Here is a 24,022-nt window from a genome sequence, read left to right as displayed (position 1 = left end):
TCATCTTGATCACCGGCTGTCCCTGTTGTCTTCTGAAAAGCAGTGATTCACACGCTTCAAATTGATGTCAGAAGTACTCGACGTTGAGCGATTTCTTTTATATCTCCTGTACAGATCTAAGCTTTATTTTTTCACAGCATGGGCAGACTGAAGGTAAACTTTGGTTAAAGGGATAATCCAGTAAAAATCTACATGTCGATCTTTAACCCTTGTGTCGTCCTGCAGGTCAAAATGGACCCGTTTTAAAGTTTGAAAATGTGGAGAAAAAAAATTTATTTGAAACTTCTGATGTCCACGTTTTAAATATTTTTGGAAAATCTTTGAACATTTTTGGTGGAAAAAAAAGAAATGTCAAAAGTGTTTCTTTAAGAACATTCACGTAAAAATCAACCAAAATCCAGCGAATTTCGCTGGATTTTGGTTGATTTTTATGTGAATGTTCTCAAAAAAACTACTAGATTTATTGATGTATATGTAATCACTTTAGATATTTTTAGGATTTTTAAAGAAGATTTTTACTCATTTTTTGAAAATATATCCAAGAATTTTCTTGCTAAATTTGGGGGATTTTTTAAAAATAGAACTTTAAGGGAAAACTTTAAGTAATTATTGGAATTTTCTTCCTGAAGGTTTTGCAAACGTTCAAAAAAATTGGGGATTTTTTTTGCCAAATTTTTGGATTTTTTTTCAGACAAGGAAACATTTTTTGGTGCCTGTAAATGAAGATAACAGGAGGGTTAAAGCTGCACTAATGATGGGTAATAATAGCTGGTCTCTAGACTCTCACTGCAGGAAAAACTGAATATCCAAGTAGTGGATCACAGTAAGGGCGCAATTAGTTGACTGTTAATATCATTTGCTCACATTTTCCACCAAGACCCCTTAATATGGCCATAATAGGAAAAAAAAAAGAGAAATCAACTTCTCCAGCGCTGTCGAGCTTTGAACATGCACGTTTGAGTGACACGTAGAGGCCAATTAAATTCAGAGAGCTCAGAGGAAGGACGAAGGAGCAGGTAATGGGTTTGTCAGTCTGGCTAATGAAAGGAACCAGGGAAAGGCACAAACCACAATGAGCTCGCCAGCGTAGTGCTTGAGCTCTGAGAGCCGACTGTCTGCGAGAACGGGCCGCCATTAAAACCGCCGTGAATCTACGCTGACCACAGCCTCCATTCTCCACGAGGAGGCTTTCAAGCCACCATTTTACTTAGTCGAAATGGTGGATTTTCACATTGAAGACAGATATTAAGACTGAATGAGAGACTCCAGTTTGACTTTGAAGCCATTTTTCTTCCACTTATCCCGCCTCAAAAACGACTAAAAATGCAGCTTTATCGACTTTTACTTGAACAGAAATGCCGTGTAACTAGAGTTGATGAAGTGATCTACTGCTCCATTCTGCCTCAATCGCTCAGTGTCCACGCAACCCTTCGTTTTTTTTTGAGGCTACATCTGCTCCGTGTTGCTTGGAACGATGATTGTTGTGAACAAGGCTGCCAAAGAAATCAATGTGGTCAATATATGAAGTTGCTCGTGAGGAATGGCAATATAGCGGCAGACAGAACCGGCTGCTCCATCATAATTGCTGGCCCAACACCTCCATTTTCCACTTGACCTTCTCTTTGTCTCTGACCTGCCCTCCACTTCTCCTCCTCCTCCTCCCTCCACCTCTTAAGGTTGAAAAGGCGGTAATCAGAGCTCATTGACTGGAGCCTGACAACGCGCCGTCGTCCCATCTTTGAACTTGTTTGAAAAGATGAAGTGGCCACTCGGAGTTCTTTTATATCCTTCCTTGCACATAGGCAGATTGTGTACAGAAAAAAATACAAAAAACAATCATAGATAATGACAGGATTTCCAGTTGGACAGCAACAAATGTGATTATGACAGGAAACACATTGAAAAGCCGTGTTTAAATCAGATGGAAACATTTTTGTGACTGAATGTCCGTCTGGGGCCCAAGTAGCGTACTGGCACTTACTGCTTGGACTAATTTTTCACTACAGTATGGTTTTGCACAATTTACGCTTTCTTCTGTGCAGTACCAAATAGTTACAATACTATTAATATATAATACAAGGGGGAAAATGTCTCTATATATACCTAAAAAATGAGAAATGTTGAACCAACTTAAATGAATTCTTAATTCACAACATGCAAATGAATTAAGTTTATCCAAGTTAACAATTAACATTAATGCTGAAATAAGAACAAGAATATGAATAAGAACAAGAATAAAAATAAGAATAATAGTGTATTTTGGAAAAAAAAATGTCTCTATTCATATATGCTAAGAAGCTGTGAATTGTTGGATCAAATTAAATTAATTGCCTCAAATTTATTAAGTTTATCCAGGTTAAGTTATCAAGTAATACTAATAGCACAAAAAAAACCCAGCTAAAACCGCATTTTTTAACCACATATATTCAATGTTAAATACACAAATTGTCGTGCCAATAATGAAAAAATGCTGAAATACTTATATCAGGTCACAAACCTATTTCATTAGTATTTTCATGTAAATTTTCTAGTTTTTTAGAAGGTAAAACTATTTTGTTTCTTTGTTTTATAGTAAAATATGGAATGACTGGCATTTTTAAACCCTAAAATCAACAGTATCAGTACATGTCTTTATCATAAATGGAGAAAGTGTTCTGGAAACCATAGCTGGTGCAATTTTATCGTAAAAATTACTTTTTTCTTTTTGTTTCTTTTTTTACAGTGTACTGTATGTGACCAACAACTTGTGAAATGTTATTGATCATTTATGCTGTTTAACCTAATTCTGCAAAAAAAAAAAAAAAAATAAAATCCTTAATTCTTGTCACATGACCATTGCTCATACAGTAGAGGAGTGAATTGTGGCTTCAGGTTTGTGACAAAAAAATGCAGAATTTTTTTGTTTTACAGAATCTAATTAGAGAATATTATTGTTTTTTTTGTGAATTTTTAAATAAAGCATGGAGACTAATGTGATTTTTATGAAATATCCTGATTTTAAACTTGGATTTAGTGAAGTTTTCCAAAGGAATTGCATATCCCAGATGGCTACTTCAAGGACCTGATGATTATTTCTGTTTTTACAGTGTGTGGACATGACATATTTGGTCATTTTAGTGGTTTTATTGAAGATAACATGACTTTCAAACCTCCTGGTGGAGTTTGGGGTTTGGAGGGTCAAACAATTTCCCCAAAAAATGAGAGAAAATGGCTTTAATTTATCATTAAAGGTGCTTTTTGAACAGAGCGGATGTCAGGAAAAGCACACCTTAAATAGGATCCTGACGTAACGCGGCTGATGAGGTGATGACAGCTGTGTGTTGCTTCCTGTCCACCGGGCTTTTAGAGATTCACCACGTTTTAAGTTGCATCTATGTGTGAAAGAAAGATGAAGGGAGGGAGGATGGGAGGGCTGGGAGAGCTACAATCAGTGTTATGTCTGAGGTGAGAGGGAGAAAAAAAAAGGGAAGCGAGAAGAGTTGTTTCCATGGCAACCGGTGAGCCTTTGTTTTTCCAGGTGACGACACACACAGATACACAAACACACACACACAGATGCACTATGAGGCTAAAGCTAAACATGTGCAGAAGCCACAAGTGATCACAACTTAGAAGCACAGAGGAGAGACAAAAAAAGGTTAATTATGGGGTTCGAGGGCTGAACCGGGTTTCCCTGTGAGATTTCTCGGCTGCAGCATTACAGCACTTATTAAAGGGGAACTTCGGTTTTTTCCAACCTGGGGTCTGTTTTCATATGTCATTTCATACATGTGAGTGATGGAGAAATGAATTTTTGACATAGCTCCAGTATTTAGCCAGGCAGGCAGCTTCGCAGCTCAGCTCGCAGCTCAGCTAGCGAAAAGTATGGGGCAAGAGGCCCCCCCGCGTCAAAGTCCGCCCTAACGTGCTTTTTTTCCCCACAGTGACCGGCTCGGATAGTCTCAACGGACTTTGGATACAGACCACAACAAAGAGTGATCGCTAGGTAATGTGGAGGTTTTCGTTCACTTCTCATCTCTAGTATGTTGTGGGACACTCGTTGCCCCATACTTTTCGCTAGCTGAGCTGCTAGCTGAGCTGCTAAGCTGTCTGCCTGGCTAAATACTGGAGCTATGTCGAAAATTCATTTCTCCATCACTCACATGTATGAAATGACATATGAAAACAGACCCCAGGTTGAAAAAAACCGAAGTTCCCCTTTAATAAGTGCTCTAAAGGGCGAAGGGACCAGTTGATGGAACGCCTGCTATTCCTTAAACTCACACTGTGGCCTGCGCGATGTTTTACAGCCTCTAACATTATTATTAGAGTAATTCTTTTTGAAAACGGTGGGAAATCACATTACCGAACACTCGAACACACCAGAAATCCAACTGCCTGACAGCCAGACGGTTCAATCATTCAAACAGTTGCTGCTAAAGCACGACTGAAAATGGCATCCTGCTGTTACGGTTAGTTTTACTCCTTCTAGTTTAGAATTAAAGGGTAGAAATCTGTTTAATGGGAACACACGCAGACATACATGTCAGTCTTTCACAAAGACGTGTTTAACTGGCACTACGTTTTAAAAATGAGCAAGACGTGGCGAAATAATAGCATAAATGTATGTTAGTGCTAGCATTAAATACCTAATGAGCTGTTAAACATTGGTTTGTTTGAGCTTTCTGCTTCAAGTAACTCTAAAAAATTATGTTTGGACTCCATTAAATCAATTAATGCAACGTTTTGCATCAGACTTTGAGTTGAGACAATATTTAATGAAATTATGTTTGACCAACAAACCTGATAATGAGTTAAAGTTTGCTTTTCCTCTGCAAAGGTGTTTCATAATTACTTAATTAGTAGTAGAAGCAAAATCTTTAAGTTGATTTCTCACAAAAGTTAAGTTCTTCAAGTTAGTTTTTCTACATTTAAAATTGATTTCACATAAAAACAAATGTAAGTTTTTAAGTTGATAGACATGTAAAAAATTAACTTGCTCCACTTAGATTTTCTTCAGTAGTTTTGATTTCATGACCAAAAAAAACTGTTGATCATTTTAATTTTTTTTAAAAAAGAAAAAAACTAAAGCTGCGCATTTTCACCCACAATATTCAAATCTTCAGCACAAATTTAAATTTCTCCAAAAATCATAAATAAATGCGAAAAGTGTTGCCAATTTCAGTAAATTACTGCAATTTAGATTTAATTTTATATCAATGCATTAACAACAACGAACGCTTAAATTACACACAATATTAACTTGAAGCAACATTATTATGTCAACAAAAGAAACCAAAATAATATTTTTATCTGTAAATTAGAATTTCTGTCTTGAAATTACCTACCTCCTTGAATTACTTACTGTTTGGGCTCAACAGAAAGAAATTATCAACCAACAAACTACACTGAGTTCAGGGAAAAAGATTTTCCTCGACAATCAAAGGTGTTTCTAATTACCACTGAATTAACATTTAGTAGCATCAAGTTAAAAAATTAAGTTGTTTCAACTCAACTGTTCTTGTTATCAAAATAAATCATTAAGTTTTATGTACTTAATTACAATAATTATTAAGACTAGTTTTCAAGTATGCAAAAGTTTAAAAAAAAGTTGCTCTGATGTTTAGGAGACTTGAAATCCTAAATTCAAGTTGAAAAAAAAAGCTAATTTTGTCAAGTTCTCTCAACTTCAACACAGAATTTGGAGTATAAATTACACAAAATATTAAGTTAATGCATAATCAAGTCTAAAATGTTTAAAAAGGAAAGGTGGATTCAAAACAAATCTTGCATTTTTGCAGTTAAGTGGTGAACATAGAACAGAACCATTCAACTACTTTTAAAGTGTCTTTATAGCTCATTTTTGCTATTTATTGTTGTTGCTTTTTCTTACCATTACATGTAACTCACTTTTTTAAAGATATTTTTTATTGCTTACCTAATATTTGGAAGCATAAACAAATTGTTGAGTTGAGTGCTCATAAAAATTAGGATGTTCTAATTAGTATGTCCTTTTTTGTCTGAGATATACACACGTGGACAAAATTGTTGGTACCCCTCAGTTAAAGAAGGAAAAACCCACAATTCTCACTGAAATCACTTGAAACTCACAAAAGTAACAATAAATAAAAATTTATTGAAAATTAAATAATCAAAAACAGCCATTACTTTTGAATTGTTGATTAACATAATTATTTAAAAAAACAAACTAATGAAACAGGCCTGGACAAAAATGATGGTACCTCTATAAAAGATTGAAAACTATTTGACCAGAGTGACATGATAAACTCAGGTGTGTCATTTAATTGACATCACAGGTGTTTCCAAACTCATAATCAGTCAGTCTGCCTATTTAAAGGGAGACAAGTAGTCACCCTGCTGTTTGGTGAAAAGGTGTGTACCACACTGAACATGGACAACAGAAAGCGAAGGAGAGAATTGTCCCAGGACATCCGAAAAAAAATTATAGACAAACATCTTAAAGGTAAAGGCTATAAGACCATCTCTAAACAGCTTGAAGTTCCTGTGACAACAGTGGCTCATATTATTCAGAAGTTCAAGACCCACGGGACAGTAGCCAACCTCCCTGGACGTGGCCGCAAGAGGAAAATTGATGACAAATTGAAGAGACGGATCGTTCGAATTGTATCCAAAGAGCCCAGAGCAACCTCCAAAGAAATTAAAGGTGAACTCCAAGGCCAAGGTACATCAGTGTCAGATCGCACCATTCGTCGTTGTTTGAGCCAAAGTGGACTTCATGGGAGACGACCAAGGAGGACACCACTGCTGAAAAAAACTCATAAAAAAGCCAGACTGGAATTTGCAAAAATGCATGTTGACAAGCCACAAAGCTTCTGGGAGAATGTCCTTTGGACAGATGAGACCAAACTGGAGCTTTTTGGTAAGGCACATCAACTCTATGTTCATAGACTCAAAAACCAAGCATACGAAGAAAAGAACACTGTCCCTACGGTGAAACATGGAGGAGGCTCAGTAATGTTTTGGGGCTGCTTTGCTGCATCTGGCACAGGGTGTCTTGAAAGTGTGCAAGGTACGATGAAATCTGAAGACTATCAAGGCATTCTGGAGAGAAATGTGCTGCCTAGTGTCAGAAAGCTTGGTCTCAGTCGCAGGTCATGGGTCTTCCAACAGGACAACGATCCAAAACACACAGCCAAAAACACCCAAGAATGGCTGAGAGAAAAGCGTTGGACTATTCTAAAGTGGCCTCCTATGAGCCCAGATCTGAATCCCATTGAACATATGTGGAAGGAGCTGAAACATGCCATTTGGAGAAGACACCCATCAAACCTGAGACAACTGGAGCTGTTTGCTCATGAGGAGTGGGCCAAAATACCTGTTGACAGCTGCAGAACGCTCATTGACAAATACAGAAATCATTTAATTGCAGTGATTGCCTCAAAAGGTTGTGCAACAAAATATTAAGTTATGGGTACCATCATTTTTGTCCAGCCCTATTTCATTAGTTTGTTTTTTTAAATAATTATGTTAATCAACAATTCAAAAGTGATGGCTGATTTTGATTATTTAATTTTCAATAAATTTTTATCTATTGTTACTTTTGTGAGTTTCAAGTGATTTCAGTGAGAATTGTGGGTTTTTCCTTCTTTAACTGAGGGGTACCAACAATTTTGTCCACGTGTGTACATAACTACAATAATTAGCAGGTACATTTAAATCACTAAATTGCTCCAATGTTTAGAAAAAGGAGGAAGAGCCTTGAAATGTTCAACTCAAACTAAAGAAAAACTGTGTTATCAAGCTAATTTTGTTCAGTTTTCTTAACTTGAATTCATTTTTAATCAACCAACGCAGAAATTTGAGTTTAAATTACACAAAATATTGAGTTAATGCAACATTAATAAGCCAATGTAAGCCATCAGTATAAAATCTTCAACTTAAAATGCTTGTCTAAATAGGAAAAGTGGATTTTTAAGGAGTTTGTGGTTCATGTTTGTTCTTTAATGTTGCTTTTCTTACCATTTATTAAATGTTCTGAATAAACTTAATCTATTATCCAATTCATTTTTCAAAATTTTTGTATTATTTTGTCTATTTCTAAATCAATCAGATGCTGTCTCCTGACCATGTCTAGACTCAGTCAGTTTTTTTTTTTTTTGCCGTTTCTTTTCTTGTTCATCCTCTATGTGTGTCTCTCTACAATCTCTCCATCCTTTTCATCTGTCTGGTTGCTAGGCGACGGCCGGTATACAGGTCATATGTCGGTCCTGCATGTAAATTGCAAAATGTACCAGCAGTGCAACCATGAAATGATGTGGCACAGATGGTGGCCACACATTAAATGCTTCTTCAATTTGGATTTAGGAATGAGCAATCTTGAGAAGAGAGGGGGGAAAAAAACAAAAAACAAACAAGAAACAGCTCTACTTTTTCTTTTTAGCAAATAGTGCCACAAATGATCTTGAAAGTAAGAGTGTTTGGTCTCACGTGCCACAATGAACTACAACAAGAGATAAAACAAGACAGATATTGGTTTTCCAGCTCTGCAGAAAGGTGGAAGTGGATTAAAAGCTTTAACTGATGCTGTGTCATGCAGCGTCTGCCCTTTGTCCTTGGAAAGTCGCACGCGTTAAAAGTTCACCGTTTTAAAAATCTCCTCATATTATGTTAAAACCACAGGAAAAATCTAACCTTTTAATAACCTGGATGTAGCTGACATCTAGAAGTCATACAATGTTTTGTCATTTAGGATTTAAAGGGTAATTTACATGCTGGATTACTTTGTTGAAAGGATCCTGTTAAAATCTGTTCACACCCTCAGTTTGTGTCTCTCGTGCCTCTGGATGAAAGGGCTGTGATTGCGTTTACTGTATGACTTAAACGTTAAGTTTGAAGAGAGATGAAAGCATTTAATTAGCTGCTTTCAAGTCTCACGTGACTGCAATCAAGATTCAGTGGGATTTTTAAGCTACAGGAATGAATCCGATCAGAAAACTAGCGTAAATGTACTCATTTATTTAACCCTTTGAATTCCAAAATTCCACAGGAGGTTTGAAAAACATGTTATATTTTAAACCAAACATTTGTGGCTTGAGGTTAAATCTGGAAAATGAACCAAATCACTCATTGCAGCTCTAACACACCAGCTCACCTACAACTTAAACATTTTTTTAAAAAAAACTTCAAACAACACAGTGACAGCGTATACTGTACTATTGGAGTCATTCAGTCAAGTGTGTTTGAAATCAAATCTAAAAAGACAAAGTTGATAGTGTTGTTATAAAATAAATATTTGCATTGTATATGTAACTTTAAGTCTTATTTGGTCCACTGTATGTGAAAAGCAGTCCATTATATGTCTGTAGACAGAAAGAGCAGCCAAAATTATACGTTCATTCAATTCCAGAGGAGACTTGATGTTCTCTGTAATTAGGTAGAAAAAAATATGTGCATACATCAGTATCAGTAAAATCCAACAAGACGACATGGTCATCAATATCCCCCGCCACATGTGATGTCTATGAGTCTATATCCAAAATAGTGCACAAGGGCCATAACTCTGTTAAATATTATCGCACAGGTCTCATTTTCGAACTTGATCAAGGTGTTCATGGTGTGAAGCTACACACTAAATTTCATAATCCTAGCTGTAATAGTTTTCGAGAAAAGCTGTCCCCTTCATCTCGGACGGACGCACGGACGGACGCACGGACGGAGGCCAAACCTATATCCCCCTTTTCCACTTCGTGGAGGCGGGGGATAATAACATACATCTATACTGTATCTTAGAGGGCTGCTGTATGACTGTATTATAGAGACATTTGTGCATCCTATTAGGACTAAAAGCCAGATTTTGCTTTGAAGGTCATTTCCATCCATTAGCCATAAAATCTTTATCCTACAGAGGGCTTTAGTGGGCTGAAGGTTTTCCCAGCTGACATCACTTCCACACAAACATATCTAGAATAACCAATGAACCTTCCATGTGTCATGTCTTTCGACTGGAAGAAGAAACCTGCCGGCACAGTTAAGAAAAATGTAATTATTTTTTAAATCTGGACTTTTATGTAATTTTTCTTGAATATATTCTATACAGATTGTTTTACATTTTTTTTAACAATGCACAAAATTCACATATTAATTTATATGTCTAAATTTTAAAAAAAACAAACATTGGGAAATTGTAAATAATTCCAGCGGTTGCCTCAAAATGTTGCGCAATAAAATATTAAGTTAAGGGTACCATCATTTTTGTCCAGGCCTGTTTCATGAGTTTTTTTTTTTTTTTTTAATAATTCTGTTAAACCACGGTTCAAAGGCAATGTCTGATTTCCATTGGTTAATTTTCATAGAATTTTTATTTATTATTACTTTTGTCAGATTCTAATAATTTCTGTGACCATTATAGGTTTTTCTGTCATTAAACAAAGGGGTGCCAACAATTTTGCCCACGTGTCTATTTGCATGATAATGGCAACTTCTCCACAAAAAAGAAACCAATTTTCTTCCATGCTAATTACAAAGGAGCCAGAAAGATTCCTGAAAGTGTCGACGTCGGGTCCAAGTGTCAACCACCAAGATAGCAAGCGGTCGGTGTGAGGAGCCTCCATGCTGAGCTACAGTGACGAGGAGGAGAGACTGTGACATGAAAATGAAACTGCTGGACACACACTGAGTCCCACTACAGGGACGTTGCCTGCCGGTCGACATCAGCGTGTGATTATTTGCAGTGTGTGATGAAAGGCTGCTCCTCGCTGCAGGCCACATGGACCCCCCGGGGGGTCTGCGGACGCCACTCTTCTCCGAGACGTGGTGTTCTCTGTTGTCAGGGTTGATTAGTTGCAGGATGAATCCAATTTCCTCTCCTCTTCCTTCAGCCGCCGCTCTCCTGTCCTCGCAGCTCCGGTTGTTTTACAGCTCTTCAGACGTTTGCTCACTTGTTCTCCTCTGCCGCCTGTTAATCGACTGTCCTGTCGCCCGCTTTGTTTTGCCTCGTTACTCCGTGTTGCTCGATATACTGTAGGCACGGAAGTCGTTGCCAATTAGGACTTCAGTAACAAACAGTCTGCTGCGAGAGTACAGTCGGGCAGCAGGGCTTGTTGTACATCAGTGGCTTGTGGCTCCTCCACTTCTGTTCCAATGTTTCAACCAACTTTCCAAAAAATGTAAAAAAAAATTGTAAAAATGTGACAGGAGCAAAAAACAGGGAGGCTGCTGGAGGTTTAGAGGGTGAACTTACCCAGGCGTAGATATTAGTATATCTAGGTATTAACATAGTTCATAAAAGAGTAATGAATGTAGAGATAGAGACGACTGCACAGCTGCAGGTTGTAACTGTGATTAAATTTGGTTTAAATACAAAACAATTTTTTTCACTGATGCTACATTGCACAAACAAGCAAACTAGAATTGTTGGAAAAGTCAAGTTGAGCAGTTTAATTTGATTTTCACTACTTCTCACTGTCATACATGCTTCATCCGTATTTTAACCAAAAAATAAGGCTGTAAATTTGGATGTAGAGTGCATCCATTGAGCTCTAAAGGGAAAATGGAGGACAAGTGATATTGATCAAAACTGCTCCGTTTAAAGATCAGGCATAAGTAAAACACAAACTTCAAAAATATACATTCCTAAAGCAACTACAACACCATATGTTGCATGCATTGTGTGAGTTTCCTTCCTTCTTACACAATGAAAAACAGATGGCAGATAAAGTTCACGATGAACACGAGTAGATACTGGTGTGTTTGTGCATTTGTGTTTTCTTGAGCAACTTGCTCTGAGCGAAGACTGAAGGAGAGATTAGAGGTGGAGTAAAGATGGCACATTTCGTTTTTGTCATAATATCAGCGGACAAGCCTCAATCGCCCGTCGCTCTGACAACCGCTCGATAACGTCTGCTCAAAGCGCCGAAGTCTCGTATCAGACAGCAGCATCCAGGCGGTCGAGCAAAGGTCAGCACGCACAATAATTGACCACGAGGAAAGAAGTATTTTCTACCTGCTCCTTTATCCTTCTCCACTCTCCCTTTGGTTACATGAGATCTCTATTTCTCTGTCTGATGTTGATCACAGCAAAGTGCAAGGTCTCAAAAACTGAAAAGTGTTCCAAGGAGAGTCGACACAAAAGAGATTCAACCTACGCAAAGTTCACTGAAGCTCATACAATGTGCTGCTCTTAATGCTGCTGATGTGTGAAGACAGATGATGACAGTCACCTTGGCAAAAAACAAAAACTCCACTTCCAGAAAATCAAACGGCGTCAACAGAAGCATCAGGCAGACGAACCCACATTGCTACTCACACTATAACTGACAGGTCAACAAGAAGTCACAGCAACGCAACAGCGCAACTGAATGACTTATTGTTCCTACAAAGGAGGCACTGCCTTCAAGGCTTGAGGTCGTGGCTCTGTCAGAGATGAAGTCTGAATGATAAGAGTCCAGGAATTAAGACAATACCCATTGTCTCTTGACTCCTACAGCAGTGCATGCCTTGCTTAGCATGTAAGCTATTGAAAACACTTTGAATGATGCAGGTTTAATTTCACTTATTTACATCAAACCATCGAACACTTACTACCCACACTGATCAGCCACAACTAGGTACATTAATGATTAATCATCAATAGATTAATTGCCAAAGGCTGAGAAGGTGTTGCACATTTGCTGTAGTACCTAGTTGGACCACCAGGTGGAGTCTCTTATTAATTCCCACTATGGCAAACAGAGAAGGCTGGTGCTCAGACTACCAGCAGTTCTGTGTTGCATGCAGGAAGTATAGTAAGAGTGTAGTACATAAAGTGCAACCATGACAAAGTATCATGTGACACTTGATGGGTACAGACCATGGCTGTTTGGTTTGGGAGCTGAAGTGCATTTTACAAGTGTCACTATTTGTAGGTCATTGATTGTCTGTGCCATATTTCATGATTTACACCACTGGATGGTTGGAGTGGGCATATCAAGAAATACAATCATGCCTACAAGCAATTTTTGTGTTATTGATTTAAAAAGTACTGATTGATACGGTTATCACCTATCAGTCAAAGAAGCTGTGCAAAATTTGCATCCTAGACACAACATTAAAACTACCTGCCTAATATTGTGCTGCCAAAACAGTTCTGACCCATCCAAGCCTGGACTTCACCGACCTCTCAGTGGTGTTTGTGGTATCAGAAACTAAGATGTTAGCAGAAGGTCCTTGGATCTGTTTTCGTTTCCCACCACATCCCACAAATGCTGGATCAGAGTGAGATCTGGGGAACTGTCAAGTTAACACCATCAGCTCTTTGTCATGCTCGTCGCTGTCTCAGTACAGCAACAAACAAACATTGTTAAGGACCAATCCCATCCTGGACACCATCCATTTGACCCCATATCCTCAGGTAGCTGCTTTAGGTCCATCAAATCACGAATAAACAGGCTAATAAAACAAAAAGCTTTTTAGTGTTGCAAATTACAACAGCAATAAAGATATTATATTCTATCAAACCATTCCTGGACAATGTTTGAAATGTGGCAGAAACAAATCACTACCATAATGGCATAGCATTTCCATGAAGGGGTTATGTTGGTTTATCTGTCAATTCTGGGCAACACACTTCCCTACCTGTCCTCTCGTCTTCACCTTGCCCATAATTCATACCGCACTAGGTCTAATGAATGCGTCAAGCTCATCATCCCCAACACTTCTACTATTTTTGGCCCCAACTCCTTTCACTTTGCAGCAGCTAATGACTGGAACATTTTACAAAACACCCTCAAACTTGCAACTTTTGACTCCACTCACCACCTTCAAGCTTAAACTCCAACAGATTGTAGTTAACTTTTGCTCCTCTGATCACTCCGGACCTTACACACATATGCACACACATTTCCAAGCACATTTTTCCCCACACACATGCATATGCTTCCATGCTTCTTACTTGTTGACCTGTTTACTTTCGTTCCATGTTTTGTTCACATGTCTGTGCTGAGTCTGTGGTTTACATGTGTATTTGTTACTGCTGGCCCCTCTTGGCAGGTCAAGTTTGCAAAAATGAGAAATGGTTCTCAGTCATTTTTACCTTATAAAATAAAGGTCAAATAAATAAATAAAGTTGTGTGATCTGCAGTAACGTTATGGCAAATGGATGATCTTAATGACATGCTGATTGATGCTACCTGTAAATAAAAGCCTTCAAGTAAATTTGCAGTTCAACGCTTGCTCAATTAATATTCATTCGTCTTTACTTCGGATCAACTAAGCTCAAACATATTTCACATACACACACCACAAATGAGTACTACACCAGCAAATACCGCACGAACCTGCTACGTAAACACCTGACTAGACAAAGATACAAAGATTGACTTACTTGTAGAATTGGCTCCTGCGCTGGGTGTTAAAGCAACATTCAGACAAAGACACGACCCAAGGCTTCCCAGCAGAACATTACCCAGGGCATCACACTGCCTCCACTGGTTTTCCTTCTTCCCATGATTCATCTGGCCACCATTTTCCCCCACAAACTATACAGTTGTGAACATAATGGACTAGAAAACACAATTCATCAGCCCATTCTTCCACTCTTCTGTGGTCCAGTTCTGACAAATGCGTCACCAGATTTTTTGAACCACTCATAGTAACCACTATACACTGGGAGCACTCTACAACACCTGCTGTTCTGGAGATGCTACAACCGAGCCATCTACCAGTCAGTTTGCAAACCTCGCTCAGAGTCTCATGCTGCTCATTTTTCCTACCTCCAAACATCACCTTCACCTCTGAGAGTTCATTTGCTGCCTCATATGTCTTATAACTGTGACAGGTAGCACTGTAACAAGATAATCAGTGGTATTCATTTCACCTGTCAGTGGTTTAACCAGACCGTCATACAGAGAGTACCCACCATCTGCTGTAAATACACCCTCAAATAAGGCCAGTTATAGTTCAAACTGAAATTTTCATGCCATTTATCCTCAACACTTTGAGAGCAAGACTGATATTTGTTTTCATATATTAGATTGAAACTGCTTTCAAATGTATGAAGGATTAAGGGAAAACAATGCATGCATGTAAATATCCCACCAGAACTGAAAAAGTGACAGTGAATGCATCACCAGTATCTCCATTGCTGCTGCTACTTTGCATTAAAATGCTTCATGTAGACAAAGATTTGTTCATTTTACACTTTGATGCAATCACACAAAATACAACATTTTTTATAGAATTTTGCACTTCTATGAAAAATGTGTGTACTGAACAAGCCCTCATCCCTTTTGTCATCTCTTTTGACAGTGGATCGGTTTGAAATGCTCCTGAGAGTAAAGAGCTGCCACGGTGGACTTTTAGATAAAGAGCTGCAGGCAACAGGCTGCTCATTCTGTCCTGATGTTGTGTGGAAAACCACTCCGTCACCGAGCAGCACTAAATCAGATCTGAGCCGAAGCTGTTATTTATTAAAACAGTGCGAGTTTGTTTGCCTGCAACATTAACCCTCTGGACCCTCAAACCACTTGGCAGGTTTGAAAAGTATGTTGTCTTTTAAAAAAAAGAAAACAAATCAAACATTACACTATTTATCTGAGCCAGAAACTGTGAAAACAGACATGATTGTTGGAGCTTGAAGTTCCTGATGGTACTTGAATGACTCATCTGTGACAATGTACCATTTGTTTGGGGAAATCTAAGCTTAAAATCATGATGATAATGAAAACATGTCACTATTTAAATATAGGAAAAAAAAACTATGTTAGAGCTCGGAACTTCATAAACAAAATCAGATTTTCATGTGATGTGTGAAGTTCTGTTGGCAAAACTAACCAAATCTGAGCCTAAAATCATAATATTTAATCATTTTAAAAAATTGCCAAAAATTGATCATGTGCTTTAAGAAAATTCTGCCCTCCCTGGTACATGATGCCATGACTAACACAGCAGCAACAAACAGCCATGAGACAGAAATTCAGGAACTCTTTGACTGAATTGCAGGCTGCATTTATATACAGCAGATATGAGATAAATACGGAAATATATTAAAGATGTAATTAGTAAAATACGATAATATGTAGACCTAACCATGTTTTTACCAGTACTGATGACACATAGGAGGCATTTCTACTGAACAGAAAATTCAAAATTCTGCACTCTTTGATGCAAAAAACAACTCTTTAGAACTCAGCTGAACTGCAGGCCGTGTTTGCAAACCAAACAGAAGACAATTACAAAAACAAACTCCAAATGTATGTAGTAGAACATCTTTAGTATGTTGAACCACCATTTTTTAACAGTATTGGAAAAAATATTGCACATATGAATTTTTTTATTTATAAATGATTAACTAATCTAAGAAATTCAATTTTCAATTCAATTTTTCTTATGATTTATGGCATTGTAACTTTGTCAGAATGCACACAGGACATATTTTAGTTCCTTCTACATATATTGATGGTTGTGCTGTTTTCATAGACTTCATATTGCACAGAAAATGTATTGCAGCGGGTAAAAAAAAGCCCAGAAACTGCTTGGAGTTCAGAGGGTTAAGACGACATGAGTTTCTTTACCTGCTGTATTACAAGATTCAGCGGTTTCTGCTGCAATATTTGCTCAAGTATTAAACTGCACTTGCCATGACCGCTACTAACCACCTGAGTCATCACATCATCCAAGATTGAATCATGTCATGTTGCTCACCTGTGCACTAAACCGACAACAGAAAGTAAACAGCAGAGGACAAACACCAACTTCTAAACATAGAGAAGTGTAGCTCGAACAGATTCCCCTCCTGTTGCCCTTCCTCTTACCTCCTCCGCTGTCCTTCTCCTCCTCCTCGATGCTGTTCTTGATGCTGTCGTACTCCTCGTCTATGTTCTGGTTGCCTCTGATCTGACTGAGCACTCGGCGGGCCTTCTGGGTCAAACCGCGCTGGATCAACCAGCGAGGGCTCTCAGGCAGGAAGAGGAATCCCATGAACTGGAGCACAGCGGGAAGCACCGACAGACCCAACATGTACCTGGAGGAGGGAGAAGATGGAGCGACACAGATAACGATCACAGAAACTACGTCACTTCTTTTTGTTTGTTTTTGCTACTGACGACATTGGAAAGGGTCAGTGTCATGCATGCATATTTTTTTTTTGTCAAAGAATTAGGTTTAAAAAGTCTCCCACTGCATCCAGTTTGCATTGAGCTATTTGCCAGCAAGCATCAGGTGGTTTACTTCATTAAAATTAAACACCGGGGAAAATGTCAAGGCTTTATTGAGATTCCTCTGCTCAGAATAACCTCAGCATTTCTAATTAGCATTTTCAGAATACACTGAGGTATGGAGGCCTCATTTACAAAACAGCAGCGTCGGGAAATGAACAATACATGTAGGAACGCCAACAAGAAACTTGGACGATGTTAAAAATGTCAAAACTGCAAAATCGGTCAAATAGAAGAACTATGAATACATTTAAAGCAAACGAAAACAAGTAAAAGAAGAAGACCTGGAGCTGAAATAAGCTGATTTCCCTCAGGATACAAATGTGTTTTAGGTTGTTCTGCATGGTATTTCAATGAAAAACTGGTTTCAGTTCAGTAAAAACAGCCATTCAGTCATGCTGGTAGGGAGTGTTGGTAATGTAAGGGGGGGTACAAACCAGTGAGGGCCTTATGAATAAATAAAACTCAGTGTCTACCACCCAACCTCAGCATACAGATGAATATTAGAGCCATCATCAGTGATAAACAGAATCCAAGGGCTTTACACTCAGCATGCACGTAGAGTGAACCCCAACATTATTCACAGCCATGCCTCATTTAGATTTATAGTGATTTTTTTATTTGACCAGTAGCTGTCTTCAGAATGAAAAGGATTACCAAAAGACATCGAATAAGTGATAGTAATGACTAATGTGAATTACTTCTATGCTTCCTTTGTCCATAATTATTCAGTTATTCTCAGTATGAATGAATGGAACATAGTAAAAATTATTGACCATTTAGAATGATATTGAAGCTGCATGTTCTCAGGAATTTGCAACAATTTCAGGGCGTATAACAAACTGTGGACCAAAAAAAAAAAAAAGTAGAAATAGTTTACATTCATTATCATCATCTTGTCATTTGTTAATACAATTTCAAGCTAAAATGAGCCAATTAGTCAAAAATAAACTGACCATGAATCAAGATTTGCCATGTGAATTAAATAAAACAGGAAAAGTTACCTCAGGAAGCAGGAAATTATGATTTATTCCCATGAAACAAAATATTGTTTCAAAATTTTAACCATGAAAGATGAAAAAAAAATGAATGCAATGAATTCAGCATTTACTAGGAGTCTTGCACAGATTAAGGATGTATTCCGAGTGCACACAAGGTTTCAAATGAAACTGACAGCAAATTGAAAGCATCTAGTTGCATTTTCTAATACTGCGATGGAATAACTGACCCAAACACATGTGAACACACAGTGCACAGTCAGGGTTAAACTCATTCTGTTAGGGGGTTTCTCTGTGAAGGTAAAAGCTTTATGTGCTGGGAGGGAGGGATAAGAAAGTGGAGGGAAGAGAGGACTGTAATAATGACAAATTGTTGGAGGCTGAAGTAAACAGCCAGACACATAAAGCTTTTCTTCTGTTACGAAGCCAGCTGCGTCAATCAGAGAACATTCATACGCTAAACTCAATAAGCGTCTCAGAGGAGCCATTATCATGTATGAATCACAGCAATCTGGGACTTTCTGAAGCATCTCCGCCATGTTTGTCTGAACTGCAGCTGCGACCAATCCCTTTAAAAAGGAACGATTTAGATGTAGAGGATCTCGCAGCAACGACGTGGAGGCTATAAAGCAGCGTTCAGGATGAAAAACCAAGTGTGAAGAAGGTAGCAGATATCAGAGAAAAGACATAGAATATCTTTCAGATGTACAGTAAAGCTGCTCTCTGTAAATGTTACGGGTTGACCTGTGCATGTGTTGACATTTTGTAAGAGGGTCTATGAGCCTGGACGACTTTTTCTGGCATTTGATACGATGAAAACCCAAAGAAAAATCGCTCCTATCGTATCTGACTATGCCACAAGAGTGTCTATTCCTGCTGCTGTTTTTACTCACAAATCCATGACATTTGTGAGTCTATACATGAAATGCAGCGCTGCAGGTGCATGAAGTCACACGTTTTGTGGAATGAGGAAGGCATGTGTTGCCGTCTGACCTCCAGCCGTCGCGCTGCAGGTAGCTGAAGGCGCCGTCGATGAGGCTGGCGGTGAACTGTCCCCCGGTGATGAAGAGGGTGTTGACGGTGACCAGCTGACCTCTGAGGTGTGGGGGAGAGGCCTCTGCGATGTACACTGGCACCGTCATGGAGGCAATACCTTCACAAACAGAGACAGAAGGAGGAGGAGTGGCTGTTATGTAAGCTTATTGACTTATGTTATGTACTAAAAAAAAACCTGCAAAATGACACCATTTATCAGAAGCAGAAACTGCAAAAACAGGAAAACTCATTGATTTTCAACTTTGACATCCCCTGAACTAATCATTGATGATTTTTGGTTTTCTTTGAAAATGTACCAACTATCCTTAATATTGCGATGTTTCTCAAAACCACTTTGTTCAACTTTTTTTTTTTAAATGTTCAAAAACAAAATATTTGCAGTAACAAATTCTGCAAAAAACCCTCCTCAGCAGCACAACTGATTACTCAACTGTGACCCGCAGCTATGAATACCCTTGAAGTTCCCAAATATTTCCTTTAAATTAGTTCAATTACAGCTTATATGGTGTAATTCCAGTGAGTGGAGTCAAATTTGCCAGTTTAAGGGTGTTTTGAAAAAATGTTCCAGGTGTTAGCTGCAAAGCAAAAAGAGTAAGGGACAAAAATAGCAGAAGTACTGGGGATGATGAGCTTGATGTATTCACTAGACCTAGTGCGATATTAATTATGGGCGAGGTGAAGACGAAGAGGACATGTATGGAGGTGTATTGCCCAGAATTTACTTATAAACAAAATGAAACCTGTTGTGAAGCTGCCAGACATAAAGGACAGTTTTTTGAGCACGGTACTTGGGGCCATTTTGTAAATGATGTCGCCATAATCCAGAATTGGGAGTATTGTCATGATGATGATGTGTTTGGCAGCATGAGTGAAGGAGGCTTTGTTACAGAAGAGGAAAGCTAGTCTGGATTGAAGTTTGGTCTGAAGGTTATTAATGTGTGTGATGAAAGACAAAGATGAATCCAGCTAAAAGTCTAGATATTTACAGGATTTCATGTACAGTACTCCACTGATGAGCCATCTGTACAGGTGATCATGGGGGGTGCTGGATGCAACATTCCTTCTGTCAAAGATCATGCATTTGGTTTTCCTGACGTTAAGACAGAGGTGAAGGTTGTGAGAGGACTGCTCAACAGAACTGAGGCAGAGCTGAAGAGGGGAGTGAAGGGCCAAGTGAGTATAAGATGGTATCATCGTCATACAAATGGATCCGGATGTCCATCTGTCTAGATGTTTAATGAATCATATTATACGTGGAATATTAATTCATTAGTCATTAAAATCTAAAAATCTATTTACTATATCATAGGTAGCTACAAATAAGAAAATAATTCTGGAAAATTTGCGTTTTTATGAGATGATATTTTCCATTATTTCACTGTATTTTAATTTAACAAATAGTTACATTTATTGATTTTGGTATCCTTGCTGCCTAAATATTACAGCTTTTGTCTTTTTTTCTGTGCATATATGACCACATAACTCTAATATTCCCACTGGACATTGTGCAGCATCAAATAGTTTTACAGTATTTCAAGTCGAAGGTGAGCTGGTGTGCTCAAGTTGGATTGAAGAACAGTATGAACTAAGCCATTTTAAGGCAGAAAGGGATTATTCCAACCCGGTCTCACGGGGATTCGTGAAACTGTCACGTAAGTTTTAGTTTCGGTTTCGTGCGCACCAACACGATTTCGTCATGTTTTTCGTGCCGCTCACCACGAAATGTTTTTCGCTGTGGTAATCACATCTGAAAGTGGTTTATACCGGCGGATTCATGACGATCTAAGCTGTCCATCGGCGTATACTGCTTGTGTGATCGCGTTTGCGGCCGCCGGCCGCCGGACATTCTTGAAATTCCTATGCAAATTGGTAAGTGTACCACCGGCTTATGGTTAGGTTATGGTTAGGTTTATGGTTAGGGTTATGTTTAGGGACGATGTCATGCAAAATATAGCGTTGGATTCGCCGCGGTTTTACATTAAAAATATAATATACACATTCTTTTGAAATACGTTCTGAGTGGCACGAAAAGTCCGCCGTTTAAAATACATTGGTGTGCATTTCGTGGTGAGCGGCACGAAAAACATGACGAAATCGTGTTGGTGCGCACGAAACCGAAACAAAAATTTACGTGACAGTTTCACGAATCCTCGTGAGATCGGGCTGATTATTCATGAAAATATCTTCTAAATATGGAACTTAGATTTTTTAGGGTTTAAATCTACAATCATAGATTGACTTTAATGTAGAAATGAAGTAATATTAGTTTCATTTGTGCTTTTCATTTGATCCCATAAAAACGAGTGTGAAAATACATGATTACTGTGATGTTCGTCTTGATGTTACAGCTTGGCTAAACTTTAAAAGTGATTTTGACTTCTTACTGCTGTTTGAATATTGTCTGCAGTGTTTGTAACAAACCACGTATGTGTTATGTAAAATAAAAGTGTATTGTAAACCTTACTTGACATCAGCAGCACAAACTGTGATGCCATGCGACTGTGAGGTGAACCCAAGAGACACAAACAAACACAACAGTCCATCTGAGTAATGGGCTGTGTGCTGCTCTGATCTGGAAAATATTCAGTCACACACTCACACGTACAGTCACGTGCACGCTGCTGTCCAAACAGAGTGTGTTTGCTGAGGATGTGTGTGACAAGGTGCCGTGAGACTGAAGCTCTCTGCAGCCGGCTCCTGATGAGCTCTATTAATAGAGCTTTCTGTCCCCCCCCCTCCACCTCTGCTCCACCTCCCCACCCCGCCCCGAACGACCGCCATGACTACGTGGCTACCCGTTGCCATGGAAACCACTTGCAGTTGCACTGTCTCCAAGCGGGCACCACACTGCGGCTGCTCTGGGAAGACAAATCGATAACCGGGAAAGAAGAGGCAGAGGGTTTTTTTTCCCCCCTTCTTTTTTTGTACAAGATCTAAGGAGAGAGAAGAAAGAGGTTTGGGAAAAGAAAATCACCATCATCGAGGGTTTCAAAGGAATCCAGACAGAGTTTTCACACCTGAAGGGCTTTCATGCTGACATTTCTTTCCTTCAAGAGACTCCTCTGTGTATGAAAGGATCATAACAGGTCATAAAGAATGTTGAAAGCTTGGGTTGGGCAAATGTTTCAGAACAAGAAATTCAGAGGTGCTGCTTGATGAGCAAATATATTCAGTTCTTCCACCACAAAGATTACTTTCGTCGCACTTTTTTAGACTTAACTGACACAGCACTGTTTAAAAAAAATTATAGTTTTTAAATTAAACATCTTGAAAAATGTTTCTTTTACAGATTTTCACAATTGTGGCAATGATAACTAGTAAAATAACAGAAAAGAAACATCAATTTACATGTTAGCCATAAAATAACAGTCCAAAACTGTCAACAATGTCCATCATATAATCATACAGAGACACACATTTGGCTCTTCAATCTTTTCACTGTATTTAAATCTGCAAAAACATTGTTTTACAGAAATGTGCACTATTTGGAATAAAAAAAATGATGTATATTAAGGAATGAAAGGTGGTGAACTGTTGTTTTTTTACTGATATTTTGCAGATTTGCCATGTTTCGCAAAGTTAGAGATAATATCTAGTAAAATCACAAAGAATCACAGAGAAAAAGCATTAATATACAAACACACCAAGAAACTGTGCATAATGTCCATATAAAAATTCCATTGGTTCATTTACAACACATGACTGCAAAATTACAGTTTTACTTTCAGTAAATCAACTAAAAAAAAATTACAATCCTTACCAAACCTTAAATTGTGATTTACCATCAAACCACTTTATTATACAAGTGTCACTTAAAAATTAATCATATAGATGAATAAATAAAGCATCTGTGCTCAGATTTAGTAAAAACAACAACAATAGATCTGTGCTCCTCTGTGCAAATGAGCAATGATGATTAATTTAGCTGCGTTCAATAAAATCTGGAGCTTCTCATCAGAACTGTTGAACTGTAGGAGAGTCAACTTATTTAAGGATTTATGGCATTTTAACTGCACAAAAGGTATTCGTGAGCTCTGGCTTCTTCATTGTTCTTTTCCCAAGAGGTCCAGGATTTTATATTTCAGTGAAAAAAAAAAAAAAAAAATCAGCCCACAGTGAGTAAAAATATAAAACTGATTGGGGTTCAAAGGGTTAAATTAATGCAGAATAACAGGTCAGAACACAGATCTCCAATTGGCTTTAATGAGAACTTTTCCCACCTACTTGTCTCCTTTATTAGACAGATTTAATGATTCATTTGAATAAAGCGTCCTCCACCTCCAACCAACTTTAAATTAAACTTCAATTCTGCTTATTCACAAGAAAGATAAGAACCTCGAAGTTCGAAGCAGCTGGAGTCCAGTGAGTTTGTTATTCAGACGTAAAGCTTCGAGCCAAGATCTTAGCAAGCCGTTTGGATCTTTGCCTGCCAGATATAATTTCTGAAGATCAAACCGAGTTTGTTAGAGGACGCCAGCTATCGTCTAATATTAGAAGATATCGTGGCTTCTCCCAACACTTTTGCAGGGAACCGAAATCTCAGCCAATCTCTCCTAGAAAGCTCTCGCTGTTTTTGCTTCACTCAGAGCTCATGGAATAAATCTATTACGGTGGAAAAGCCTGAATCCAACTTTAACATATCCTGGCCAACTGATTTAATGCATTTGCTGTCATTAGAAAAGGTGAAATATTCATTAAGGGGTTCATTTGGCAGTTTCTGCAAAAAGATGGCAGCCAATTATCTCGTATGTGAAAACTCTGGACCTCATCTGACTCTCACTGTCTCCATTCTGCCTTTTAATTGCACTTCCCTCCCCA

General features: G+C 38.3%; 1 protein-coding gene across 1 annotated transcript in view; it reads right to left on the bottom strand.

Annotated features, from left to right (window-relative positions):
- The window catches only part of LOC110968179 (proton myo-inositol cotransporter), a 108,842-nt gene that overhangs the window by 67,105 nt on the left and 17,715 nt on the right, over positions 1 to 24,022 (bottom strand). Inside the window, exons 2-3 of the mRNA XM_022218025.2 lie at positions 19,142 to 19,301; positions 16,749 to 16,957 (exon numbers count right to left, since the gene is read on the bottom strand). Of these exons, the coding sequence (XP_022073717.2) occupies positions 16,749 to 16,957; positions 19,142 to 19,301 (369 nt within the window). The remainder of the gene's footprint in view (positions 1 to 16,748; positions 16,958 to 19,141; positions 19,302 to 24,022) is intronic.

Source organism: Acanthochromis polyacanthus, chromosome 1 (genome assembly GCF_021347895.1).
Source record: "Acanthochromis polyacanthus isolate Apoly-LR-REF ecotype Palm Island chromosome 1, KAUST_Apoly_ChrSc, whole genome shotgun sequence".
In the NCBI taxonomy this organism is placed as follows: domain Eukaryota; kingdom Metazoa; phylum Chordata; class Actinopteri; family Pomacentridae; genus Acanthochromis; species Acanthochromis polyacanthus.
The sequence above is the reverse complement of the archived record's forward strand: the minus strand, read 5'-3'. Positions and strand labels throughout refer to the sequence as shown.